The sequence below is a fragment of the Mesoplodon densirostris genome, chromosome 13, assembly GCF_025265405.1.
Source record: "Mesoplodon densirostris isolate mMesDen1 chromosome 13, mMesDen1 primary haplotype, whole genome shotgun sequence".
In the NCBI taxonomy this organism is placed as follows: Eukaryota; Metazoa; Chordata; class Mammalia; order Artiodactyla; family Ziphiidae; genus Mesoplodon; species Mesoplodon densirostris.
Genome location: NC_082673.1, coordinates 83,333,334 through 83,347,499, shown reverse-complemented (window position 1 = coordinate 83,347,499; position 14,166 = coordinate 83,333,334). Strand labels below are relative to the sequence as shown.

General features: G+C 41.5%; 1 protein-coding gene across 1 annotated transcript in view; it reads left to right on the top strand.

The window, feature by feature from the left end:
* Window positions 1-14,166, top strand: part of ADCY8 (adenylate cyclase 8) — a 218,853-nt gene that overhangs the window by 80,485 nt on the left and 124,202 nt on the right. Inside the window, exon 5 of the mRNA XM_060115762.1 lies at window positions 5,095-5,222. Coding sequence (XP_059971745.1) covers window positions 5,095-5,222 — 128 coding nt within the window. The remainder of the gene's footprint in view (window positions 1-5,094; window positions 5,223-14,166) is intronic.

Genomic DNA, 14,166 nt, shown 5'->3' with positions numbered 1-14,166 from the left:
GCGCCCTTGTGGCTGCTCAAAGCAGAGTGTTTTTGACCCTTTCTAGTGCCCTTGGCAAACTCTAGCAACTTTTGATCTTTGATCTTTTTTAAAAAAAATAAAGTAGTCCTGGACTTCCCTGATGGTGCAGTGATTAAGAATCCACCTGCCAATGCAGGAGACATGGGTTCAATCCCTGGTCCGGGAAGATCCCACATGCCGCAGAGCAACTAAGCCCACGAGCCACAACTACTGAAGCCTGCATGTCTAGAGCCCGTGCTCCGCAACAAGAGAAGCCACTGCAATGAGAAGCCCGCGCACTGCAACGAAGAGGAACCCCCGCTCACGGCAACTAGATAAAGCCCGCACACAGCAACAAAGACCCAAAAATAAATAAATTAAATTAATTAATTTAAAAAATAAATAAGTAAATAAAGTAGTTCCTACCTACTCCTCTCCCTAACAAATTAGGAATGAAAAATATGTATGCTATTATCAAGGCTTTAAAATCAACATCATTACATCTTAAGCCTTGTTTCAGATTGCTGACAAAACGGGAAGCAACCTAAATTATTGTTACAAGGAACAATTCCAACACTATGGAAAGCTAATCAACAGATTTTAAAGAATGAGATAGCTATTTCTGTACCGACATAGAAAGAATTTCAAGACATGTTGCATGATAAAGCATGTCTCAGATCTATAAACATAGTATGATCAATTTATGGCTAAAGAGCATGAAAAATGGTGCATATATATAAACATAGAAATGTATATATTAATGCATAACAGCCCCTCAAGAGGGGAAAGGAGACCAGGTTTCCAGGGTGTGGTGTGTCTGAGGGGGAGAGGCTACTAAAGGAGACTTATCTACAGTTTCATTTTTACTAGGACAATATATTCATGTGTTAATTTGTATAATTACAATTAGATAAAGTACTATAAAAATTGTCAGGATTTCTAATATAACTTTTTTAAGTGCATTTGTAGCATTAATGTTTTTGTTCTGAGAGTCTTTTTTCTTTTCATTTTTTTTTCTGATTGCTAAAGCAATACTTGTCCATTATGTAAAATTCAAACATCAAAGATAGAGACAATAGAGAAAGTATGTATCCCTGTAATCTTACCCCTCCTCAAAGATATAACCATCTTTGATAATTTGGTGCCTATATCTCCTCAGTGTTATGTGCATATATGGTTTCATAAATTCTCTGGATTTTTTTCCAAGATTTTTATCATATCAAAGCCATCAAGATGGGAGGAAAAGGATTATATTAAGACTAACTCGATAAAATTTACAAGACCCTCACCCTACTTTATTTTTCTTTTTCAGTATCTTTTTTCAAAGCAACTGGCTTTTTTTTTTTTTTTTTTTTTTTTTTTTTTGCGGTACGCGGGCCTCTCACTGTTGTGGCCTCTCCCGTTGCGGAGCACAGGCTCCGGACGCGCAGGCTTAGCGGCCATGGCTCACGGGCTCAGTCGCTCCGTGGCATGTGGGATCTTCCCGGACCGGGGCACGAACCCGTGTCCCCTGCATCGGCAGGCGGACTCTCAACCACTGCGCCACCAGGGAAGCCCGCAACTGGCTTTTTTAATGTGAGTTTTTCAAAGCAGTTTCTGGTAAAAAGAAGTTGCTTGGATATTACTGTCAAATCGTCTGACAGCTCATGGGAATTGATCAGAAAAATGTGTCTGCAAATTGACAGAACTTGACAGATGAGAAGACAGGCCTTTCATATTTATATTTATATTTATATATACATACATGATTGGTATATGTACACATATGCATATATACATACCATTTATATGGGGCCCACAGTTTTTCAAGGAGGCTGCCAGCTTCAACTTTTGTTTAGAAGAAAAATGAACCCTGGGTTACAAACATCTTCACTTTCCAAAGGTTAATAACTATTTTACAGATCTCCTTCCAAAACACATTTTTGTCAGGAGATCTACCATTCTGGACTCTGCTATAATTTCTGCAGTTTTGTGAAGAAAGAGCATGGAGTCCCAAAGTCAAACAGACATGCTGTGAATTCCACTTCTGTCTCTCACTTGCTGTGTGACCTTCACTTCCTTAAGCCATCTGTGAAGTGGCACACGACTCAGAATGTGGTCTTAAAGACTAAACAAGATCAATATAATGCCTTTAACACATAGCCCGGCACATAGTATGTGCTCAATAAATACAACTGCCTTTCCCTAAAGTTTTCCAAAATGTTTTCACCTCTGTTTGCATGGAAAAATCACTGATTTGGAGCTTCTGAATATCGTATATAATCCATATCCATTACTTTTTAGCCAGCTGCTCTATGGCACAAGAAGTTTTCCATCTCTCTTATACTGAAATTTTCATATCTAAAAACATGGTCTGCCATGTTCAGGGTTATTGTGAGACTCAAAGGAGAAAAGATAAGGCATAGCATTAAATGTGGAGAAGACTATTTTCAGGTTAGCTGTCACTGGCATTGCTAGTTGATGGCGATGCTTACTTAGTTATGTATTAAGGGCAAGGGGACCATTTTCACATGTGTCACATATGGGGAATTGAAACCCACATATCAGTGGCTTCAGTGACTTATTGAAGGTCAAACAGCTGGTAAATTTAACTAAAATGCGGAGGTCTGATTCTTAGACCAAAGTATTTCCTGCTCTACCCTTTCCCTCCCCACTCCCCATTGTCAACAGGGAGGCAGGTCGCTCTGCTGACCAGGCTACCAACAGCCCGAGTCACAGCAGGCTCTGCCCCAGAGACCATCTGAAGGCAAAGTGTGGCTGATTGAAGTCACCAACCCCTACCTCCCAGCCTCAGTGTTCTCCGCTGCAGAATCAGAATAAGGGATTTGCTCCTTTGCAAACAAATGTTAGGAAGTTTTAACTTGTGGCCACATGCGAGATACATATATGTATATATATATATATATATATGTATATGTATATGTATATGCATATAAAAACTCACTACATTGCTGTAGTATCTACACATATACACAACATATATATATATACAGCAGTATATGTAGTATAAATATGTACAGCAATTGTGTGTATGTGTATTTATATATATATATACACACACTTCAATGTATTGAGTTTTTATCATTCATTTCATTTAGTGCCAGGAACTTTCCTTTATTCCAAGAATATGTCTTTTTACTTTTTTGGTGTTAAAAATGCCCTTTCTTTTATAAAGTGATGAGGATAGTTGGGTAGTTTGGTTGTTATTTTTGTATGTTGATGGACTTTTCATACTTCCTTGCCAAAACACAAAATTGAACTCCAGAGCAGTGCCTTGGACCTTCTGGGTTTTTTTTAACACTGTCCCATGGACTCCACAAATCTGGAAACTGCCAGGACCAGTGGGTCAGGTCTCCCTAGTTCCATTCTGGCCATAACAGTCTAGAGCGTCTTAGAAGAAACAAGTAAAGGTCTTGAGCTTCCCTTTTTGCTCTCTTACAAAATTAGTTGCATTGAAGCAGCCAATAGATAGGAAACACACACTCCTAAAAATAACCGTGGGATAGCTGTGCCTGCTATCAGCGTTCTGAAGATCGCATCTGTGCCCATTTGGGAAGGTTGGCAAGGCCCTGGAGATCTGATCCAGACAGGGAAACACCAGAGCCAGTTCTGATTCTCTTTTCCCTGCCTGATATTTGTCTTTTATTGGGAAAGTGATTTCACTTGTTACCCAAACATGATGTCCCAACCCCTGATCAGATTAGGAAACCAGCATGGTGCTTTATAACTTGGCAGTACCAGGGCATCCACTGTGCTGCTGGCAACTCAGTTGGCCCCTTTCTGTCTGCAACTCCCCTCCTCCTGCCCTTGGACTCTGGTTTCCCAAGGAGAGCCCCTAACCCCAAAGCCATAGACCCACAGGCACCTAGGGCTTCAAATCTAGAAGACATCTCAGAGTCGTTCCATCCCAACGATCTACCCAAGGAGACCTAGAGAGAATCTGCCTGTGTCACATAGAAATGTGAAAGAACAAGGACAGGAGTCCAAGTCATCATCATAGAGATGGGTGACATTAATTTAGTGCCCCATCTGCTGGACCCTATGCTAAGCGTTCACATGCCTCATCTTCCTACCTCTTTACAATCACACAATGAGGTCCTATTCTTATCCCCATTTTATAGATGAGGCAACGGAGGCTCAGAGGTTAAGTAATTTACCTAAAAACACACAGTGAGGATGGAGTGGGGGGTCTAGGATTTGATCTGCAATGGGACTCCTCAGCCAGTGCTCTTAGCCCCTATGCTCTACTGCCCCAAGTCCTCTTTCCTCTATAACCTGCAAAACCCAGCCTATTTCCACCCAATATGAAACTATGCACCATTTCCTAGGTACTTGTTGCTCTTTGAAACTTTGTAAGGATCATGTCTTCAAGACTGTGAATCCACCAAACACACAGGCGTGTCCTGCTTCTCACTGGTGAAATGATCAGGATAAAAATTGTACCTACCTCCAGGTTCTTGTGAGGGTGCATTCTGTTTAATATATAATAGGGGTTGTTTTAATCATCTTTGTGTCAGGGACAATGCTTGCTTTATGATAGATGCACACCTGATGTTTTTATCAATGAGAAAGCGCGTGAATCAGTAAATGAATACAAGTATGTACAAGACACAGTCAGCCCCTCTTCTTAAGGTGCCAGTGCTGTCGTTGGGAAAGGACTTTATATAGAGTTGGAACAGTTGGTATCCCTAAGTGATTTATTTTTTAAGTGCTTATTGTTGAGCTAGCAACTGATACAAACTGTTAATCCAGAGACATGTCCTGAGAAGAAATACATCAGTGGGAGCAGGACCGGGGTATTCAGTGTTCCACAGGGGATTAAGATCAGAAGGCTACTACATGGCAGAGTTGGGATATGGCTCTCTATCTGTCAAACTCAAAATCAGTGTTTTTCCACGACTCCGTTCCACCACTGAGCCCTTCAACTCCCCGTTCTAATTTCCTGGGAAGAAAATAGCAGCACATTTCAAAGGTAGAAGCCCCTGATCCCAAGGTGCAGACCTGTTGACCCGGCTCCCTTCTTTCCCAAGGCTTTCGGAAGCCCTTACCTGTCTGTTGACTCAGTCCTTCCCTCTCCCACCTTGTTCCTTTCAGGAGCATCACTGCCTTCGCATTAAAATCCTAGGAGACTGCTACTACTGCGTTTCAGGACTTCCTGAGCCCCGCCAGGACCACGCCCACTGCTGCGTTGAAATGGGCCTCAGCATGATCAAAACCATCAGGTAATTTGGGACCTTCTCCCTAATACCCGAGCCTTCGATGTGCTTGATGGGAAAGACCAAAACCACCCCATCTATCCTTTGCGGTCGATCATGTGTACATTGAAAGGTGGAGCTCTTTGACTTATTTCATGAAGACTGTATACCCATTAGTTCTCCCATAGGAACCTCTAGCTTCATTATGTTCTAGTTATACCTCTCTTTCAATTATTTGTGCAACACAGTTGTATGACCAATGTCCTTGTGGGGATATAGCAGGGAACATGATGAGCATAGTGCTTGCCTTCAGGGAGATTACAGCGCGGTGGGAAAGATAAATGCATAGACGATTCCAATATGGTACAATACGCTCTGAGATGAATCAAACCAGGGTGCTCGGGGGCAATAGAGAAGTAACAGTTAGTGCAATCTGGGGTGCTGGAGAAGACTTTCCAGAGTACAGATGTCTAAGCTGTTACCTGAAAAGTAAGACATTAGATCCTGGAGGTGGAATGGAGCACTTGGAAGATAGGTGGCCATGTGCAGGATTCGGGATGTGCTGTAGTGGCAGCTGGTGGAGCCTGGGGTGGAAATGGTGGTGACAGGTAGACGGCACCCTGGGAGCATCCAGAACCTGCAGGGCCTTCTAAGCTGTGTAAGGGGTTGCATTTTATCCTAAGGCCAACAGCAATCACTGAAGGGCAACCCGGCTGTCTTCACGGGTGTGTGGCAAGTGCTTTTGGCTTTGGTGAGTGTAGCTGACAAATAGAGGCTGAATCAAAGGGGGATGAGTTACTGTGGTCAAGGACTTTGGAGCTAGGCTGTTTATGGCTTTGGGACAGAAGCTGAGTATTGCCAAAGCTCCCCTCAAGTTTCCAAAATGTTTGCAGATCCTCCAAGCATCACATCTTCCCACAACCACAGCAAAGAGAGTAAAGAGTGGACACATGGGCAGAAATCTCCATGGATTATGTCTTCATCTTATAAGGGAAGAAGAGCATTGTTGGAAACAGACCGGAAGACTCTTTTCGTGCACTCACACCTTGGTTGTGTGGTCTGTCAGGCGTCCGTGTGATGCTCGGGAGTGTCAATCTGGATTCAAGTTCAGCCAGGACAACAACCCCTGCTCTGCACCCCCCAAACACACACCCTCCACTGTAGGCTCAGCTTGCCTGCTGGTTCCCAAGACCTATCCAGGAACAGGCAAGAGGAATCTAAGGAGTTGGAGGCTCCCTTTCTAGAACCTGGCCACAGCCAACACAGTGTGCCTGACTCTTCTACTTGCTGACAGATCCCTGACTTTATTTGGGTTTCAGGCAGAGGTCTGTTGACATTGGGAAATGCTGTGAAGTCCCCTAGTTAAGAAGAGGGAACAGAAGCCCTTTTCCTAAATATGATCCTGTTCCATTGACGTGACACTGGTCATTTCAATACTGAGCCTGAAATCACACTCTGGGTGGGCAGATATGCCCCCCCGGGTGGGCCCTCAGGGTCCCACCTCTGGAACTTACCCACAACCAGGGCCTGATCAAGGCAGTGAGGTGCTCTGCCATGAGGTATATGATGAAAATCCAACCATAAGCATCCCTAAGACCAAGTAGGCAAGTGGAGAGAGTCTGGAAATGTCCACTCTGCTGTTGCCCCCTCTTTTACAGAGATGCAGATGTTTCCCCCAGTAGGGACCGTGGAAAAGTAGCCCACCACTCCCACCCAGAGTTCCCTTTTGATCAGCCTTTGGTAGATGGAAAAGGCTGCATGTGCTTCTTCCTGTTAATTTGGACACTTCAGAGTCTTGCCCTGAAAACTAAGATGAATTGTGATAAGTTGACTGGTTTCAAGGGAGAGAGTGGGACTGACACCCAGAAGACCCAATGCCTTGTACCAACTCCACAGCTGATGAGGTGTGCAAACGCTATTCTGTCAGTGAACCAGTGGGTCAGTCAACAAATAATTTGTTGAGTTCTACCATGTATCAGACGCTGTGTTAAGCCCTGGAAATACAGTGATGAACAGGTCACTCAAGAGTCCTTCTCTTGTCGGTCAGTGCCCATTAGAGATATTACTTGGAGGCTTGTCTATGAAATGAGGAAGTTGGACTAGACCTGTTCTGAAGCCTCTGAAAGTCTGTGATTTACCAACCATGTCAAAATCAAGTTTAAGCAGCAAAACTTTCCTTTCTTTCTTTCTTTCTTCCTTTCTTTCTTTCTCTAAATTTTTGTTAAGATATAATTCACAAATTTGTATACATTTAAAGTGCACAATGTGTTAATTTGATATACTTACACATTTTAAAATGATTATCACAATCAAGTTAATGAACACATCCATCACCTCACGCAGTTATCTTTTTTTTATGAGAATGCTGAAGACCTACTCTCAGCAAATTTCAAGTATACGATAAGAATTATTAACTATAGTCACCATGTTTACATTAGAACCTCAGAACCTATTCATCTTAAAATGAAAGTTTGTACCCCATGGCCAACAGTTCCCCTTTTCCCTACCCCAATCCTAGCCCCTGACGACCACCTTTCTACTCTGTTTCTCTCAGTGCACCTTTTTTTTTTTAAGATTCCACATATAAGTGATACCATAGAGTATTTGTCTTTCTCTGTCTGGCTTATTTCACTGAGCATAATGTTCTCCATATTCATCCATATTGCCGCCGATAGCAGGATTTCCTCTTTTTTAAGGCTGAATAATATTCCTCTGTGTGTGTGTGTGTGTGTGTGTGTGTGTGTGTGTGTGTGTGTGTAGAGAAAAAGAGAGGGAGAAAGAAAAGGAAGGAAGGAAGGAAGGAAGGGAATATCTTTTTTATCCATTCATCCACAGACTTTCCATAGGAGTTCCCGTCTTGAACTTAAGCAGAAGATGTTGCAGAGATGGCGTTACAGAAGAAATAAACATTGATTATCAAAATGCATTAAGATTCTTAGAACATTACCATTTATCTTTGTAGAGAGGATCTTATCCCTCCTGACCATTTTAACCAATTTAAAGTCTCCTTTCTGAAGTTTTGGAGTGGGACAGTGAGATTTGGATGGGTTGAAGTAATTCAAGGGCTTTCTCTTGTTAGTTTATTAAATGCTGTTTTTACTTCTTTAGAATAAAACAATTCAGGAGAGTATTTTTTAACTTCATGAGTCAGAGTCTATTAATACTCAAACAACTCCTTGATTATAATGTAGGTGATTTGAGTTCCAGCATGAATTCTTCCCGTTACCAACAAAGCATGGTGAAGAGAAATAAACAAGAACTGTAGAATTTGGCAAGTCTTGGTTGCAATTGGCTCAGACTTCTAGAGTTTCTACTCTTACTGTCAAGTAATATTACACTCTGAGGAATTACCAGCAGACAATATTTGCACCTCACTATGTGTATAAGAGAATCCCAGTTACATTGCTTTACCAAAAAGTCAAAAATCTTAACCAACTACCACTTACACACAATGAAATTTTGTAGTCAACCCCAAAGGCACTTGTTCCAACTGGAAAACTCCAAAGGAGCCATAAAGTCTGGAACCATACATAACATCATATTGCATATGTTGTAATACAATGTCAATAAACCGTTTATTGACTGGTGTCCCCAGACTTGATGGAAACTCTGTGTATTTGTCATCAGAGATGCATCCCTATTGAGGTATTGCCACTACCTTGTCAGGGTTTCTCCTTGTCCCCGACATTTCCTCAAAGAGTATGAAACCCATTACCAGTTCCCAGAGTACAGACCAGCAGTGAGAGACTGGTGCTCTGATGGTGAGATGGCATCAGGATCCAAGCAGATACAGTAGGCTCCTTGTTTGGGTAACATTTGTAATTCTTGCACAAATGGCAAACCAATAGTCTAAATGACCCTGGGACCTTATTCACTGATCGCTCCAAATATGTGATACAGATTCTCCTTCAATCACAGACAAGCAAGGACGGAGTGTGGAATCAGGAAAGGCTGGGATTAGCTGCTGCTGCTTAGAGCATCGGAAGGCTTCACAAGGGAGCAAGAGGCAAGACAGAAATATAAACATAAGGGAACAGTTTTCCCTGTCTAAGTATCTCCACGGTGTTCTTTTTTTTTTAATAACAACTTTTTCTTATCATCTCTATTGGAATATAATTGCTTTACAATGGTGTATAAGTTTCTGCTGTATAACAAAGTGAATCAGCTATATGTATACATATATCCCCATATCTCCTCCCTATTGCATCTCCCTCCCACCCTCCCTATCCCACCCCTCTAGGTGGTCACAAAGCACCGAGCTGATCTCCCTGTGCTATGTGGCTTCTTCCCACTAGCTATCTGTTTTACATTTGGCAGTGTATATATGTCCATCCCACTCTCTCACTTCGTCCCAGCTTACCCTTCCCCCTCCTCATGTCCTCAGGTCCATTCTCTACGTCTGCGTCTTTACTCCTGTCCTGCCTCTAGGTTTTTCAGAACCTTTTTTTTTTAGATTCCATATATATATGTTAGCATACAGTATTTGTTTTTCTCCTTCTGACTTACTTCACTTTGTATGACAGACTCTAGGTCCATCCACCTCACTACAAACTCAATTTCATTTCTTTTTATGGCTAAGATTCCATTGTATATATGTGCCACATCTTCTTTATCCATTCATCTGTCGATGGACACTTAGGTTGCTTGCATGTCCTGGAAGCATTGTAAATACAGCTGCAAAGAACATTGTGGGACATGACACTTTTTGAATTATGGTTTTCTCAGGGTATATGCCCAGTAGTGGGATTGCTGGGTCATATGGTAGTTCTATTTTTAGTTTTATAAGGAACCTCCATACTGTTCTTCATAGTAGCTGTATCAGTTTACATTATTTTTTCTGCTTTATAACAAATTTAATCAGTTATACATATACATATGTTCCCATATCCCCTCCCTTTTGCGTCTCCCTCCCACCCTCCCTATCCCACCCCTCCAGGCGGTCACAAAGCACCGAGCTGATCTCCCTGTGCTATGCGGCTGCTTTCCACTAGCTATCTACCTTACGTTTGGTAGTGTATATATGTCCATGCCGCTCTTTCACTTTGTCACAGCTTACCCTTCTCCCTCCCCATATCTTCAAGTCCATTCTCTAGTAGGTCTGTGTCTTTATTCCTGTCTTACCCCTATGTTCTTCATGACATTTTTTTTCTTAAATTCCATATATATGTGTCAGCATACAGTATTTGTCTTTCTCTTTCTGACTTACTTCACTCTGTATGACAGACTCTAGGTCCATCCACCTCATTACAAATAGCTCAATTTCGTTTCTTTTTATGGCTGAGTAATATTCCATTGTATATATGTGCCACATCTTCTTTATCCATTCATCCGATGATGGACACTTAGGTTGTTTCCATCTCCGGGCTATTGTAAATAGGGCTGCTATGAACATTTTGGTACATGACTCTTTTTGAATTATGGTTTTCTCAGGGTATATGCCCAGTAGTGGGATTGCTGGGTCATATGGTAGTTCTATTTGTAGTTTTTTAAGGAACCTCCGTACTGTTCTCCATAGTGGCTGTACCAATTCACATTCCCACCAGCAGTGTAAGAGTGTTCCCTTTTTTCCACACCCTCTCCAGCATTTATTGTTTCTAGATTTTTTGATGATGGCCATTCTGACTGGTGTGAGATGATATCTCATTGTAGTTTTGATTTGCATTTCTCTAATGAGTAAAGATGTTGAGCATCCTTTCATGTGTTTGTTGGCAGTCTGTATATCTTCTGTGGAGAAATCTCTGTTTAGGTCTTCTGTCCATTACTGGATTGGGTTCTTTGTTTTTTTGATATTGGGCTGCATGAGTTGCTTGTATATTTTGGAGATTAATCCTTTGTCCATTGCTTCATTTGCAAATATTTTCTCCCATTCTGAGGGTTGTCTTTTCATCTTGTTTATGGTTTCCTTTGCTGTGCAAAAGCTTTGAAGTTTCATTAGGTCCCATTTGTTTATTTTTGTTTTTATTTCCACTTCTGGAGGAGGTGGGTCAAAAAGGACCTTGCTGTGATTTATGTCATAGAGTGTTCTGCCTATGTCTTCCTCTAAGAGTTTTATAGTGTCTAGCCTTACATTTAGGTCTTTAATTCATTTTGAGTTTATTTTTGTGTATGGTGTTAGGGAGTGTTCTAATTTTATTCTTTTACATGTAGCTGTCCAGTTTTCCTAGCACCACTTACTGAAGAGGCTGTCTTTTCTCCACTGTATACTTTTGCCTCCTTTATCAAAGATAAGGTGACCATATGTGCATGGGTTTGTCTCTGGGCTTTCTATCCTGTTCCAATGACCTATATTTCTGTTTTTGTACCCGTACCATACTATTTTGATTATTGTAGCTTTGTAGTATAGTCTGAAGTCAGGGAGCTTGATTCCTCCAGCTTCGTTTTTCTTTCTCAAGATTGTTTTTGCTATTCGGGGTCTTTTGTGTTTCCATACAAATTGTGAAATGTTTTGTTCTAGTTCTGTGAAAAATGCCATTGGTAGTTTGATAGGGATTGCATTGAATCTGTAGATTGCTTTGAGTAGTACAGTCATTTTCACAATACAATTCTTCCAATCCAAGAACATGGTATATCTCTCCATCTGTTTGTATCATCTTAATTTCTTTCATCAGTGTCTTATAGTTTTCTGCATACATGTCTTTTGTCTCCTTAGGTCGGTTTATTCCTAGGTATTTTATTCTTTTTGGTGCAATGGTAAGTGGGAGTGTTACCTTAATTTCTCTTTCAGGTTTTTAATTTTTCTTTTTCAATTTTTGATAGTTCAATTAATATGTGTCTTGGCATGTTTATCCTTGGATTTATCCTGTATAGGACTCTCTGCACTTCCTGGACTTGATTGACTATTTCCTTTCCCATATTAGGGAAGTTTTCAACTATAATCTCTTCCAATATTTTCTCAGTCCCTTTCTTTTTCTCTTCTTCTTCTGGGACCCCTATAATTCAAATGTTGGTGTGTTTAATGCCGTCCCAGAGGTCTCTGAGACTGTCCTCAATTCTTTTCATTCTTTTTTCTCTATTCTGCTCTGCAGTAGTTATTTCCACTATTTTATCTTCCAGGTCACTTATCTGTTCTTCTGCCTCCGTTATTCTGCTATTGATTCCTTCTAGAGAATTTTTAACTTCATTTATTGTGTTGTTCATCATTGTTTGTTTGTTCTTTAGTTCTTCTATTTCCTTATTAAACGTTTCTTGTATTTTCTTTATTCTATGTCCAAGATTTTGGATCATCTTTACTATCACTACTCTGAATTCTTTTTCAGGTAGACTGCCTATTTCCTCTTCATTTGTTTGGTCTCGTGGGTTTTTACCTTGCTCCTTCATCTGCTGTCTATTTCTTCATCATCTCATTTTGCTTTACTTACTGTGTTTGGGGTCTCCTTTTCACAGGCTGCAGGTTCATAGTTCCCATTGTTTTTGGTGTCTGCCCCCAGTGGCTGAGGTTGGTTCAGTGGGTTCTGTAGGCTTCGTGGTGGAGGGGACTGGTGCCTGTGTTCTGGTGAATGAGGCTGGATCTTGTCTTTCTGGTGGGCAGGACTGTGTCCGGTGGTGTGTTTTAGGTGGTGTGAACTTATTATGATTTTAGGCAGCCTCTCTTCTAATGGGTGGGGTTATGTTCCTGTCTTGCTAGTTGTTTGGCATAGGGTGTCCAGCACTGTAGCTTGCTGATTGTTGAGTGGGGCTGGGTCTTAGCATTGAAATGGAGAGCTCTGGGCGAGCTCTCGCCATTTGATATTACGTGCGGCCGGGAGGTCTCTGGTGGACCAATGTCCTGAACTTGGCTCTCCCACCTCAGAGGCTCAGGCCTGACACCCGGCCGGAGCACCAAGACGCTGTCAGCTGCACATCTCAGAAGAAAAGGGAGGGAGAAAAAAGAAAGAAAGAAAGAAAGAAAGAAAGAAAGAAAGAAAGAAAGAAAATAAATAAAATAAAATAGTTATTTAAATTAAATTTTTTTTAATTATTAAAGATAAAAATATTAAAAAGTAGTAAACAAAAAAAAGAAAGGAAGAAGAGAGCAACCAAGCCAAAAAAACAAATCCACCAATGATAACAAGCACTAAAAAATATACTAAAAAAAACAGAAAATGGACAGACAGAACCCTAGAACAAAAACAAAGCTATACAGGGCTTTCCTGGTCACGCAGTGGTTGGGAATCTGCCTGCCAGTGCAGGGGACACGGGTTTGAGCCCTGGTCTGGGAGGATCCCACATGGCACGGAGCAACTGGGCCCGTGAGCCACAACTACTGAGCCTGCGCATCTGGAGCCTGTGCTCTGCAACAAGAGAGGCCTCCATAGTGTGAGGCCTGCACACCGCAATGAAGAATGGCCCCTGCTTGGCACAACTAGAGCAAGCCCTCGCACAGAAACAACGCAACACAGCAAAAATAAATTAATTAATTAATTAATTAAAAACAAAGCTATACAGACAAATCACACAAAGAAGCATACACATACACACTCACAAAAAGAGAAAAAGCAATATATATGTGTGTGTGTATATATATATATATATATATATATATATATATAGGAAGAGAGCAACCAAATCAATAAACAAATCTACCAATGATAATAAGCTCTAAGTACATAACCAAAATAAACATAAAACCAGAAACAAATTAGATGCAGAAAGCAAACCCCAAGTCTACAGTTGCTCCCAAAGTCCACCCTCTCAATTTTGGGATGATTTGTTGTCTATTCAGGTATTCCACAGATGCAGGGTACATCAAGTTGATTGTGGAGCTTTAATCCGCTGCTCTTCAGGCTGCTGGGAGAGATTTTCCTTTCTCTTCTTTGTTCGCACAGCTCCTGGGGTTCAGCTTTGGATTTGGCCCCACCTCTGTGTGTAGGTCACCCTCAGGCTTTTGTTCCTGCCCAGACAGGATGGGGTTAAAGGAGCGGCTGCTTCGGGGGCTCTGGCTCACTCAGGCCAGGGGGAGGGAGGGGTATGGAGTGCAGGGCGAGCCTGCGGC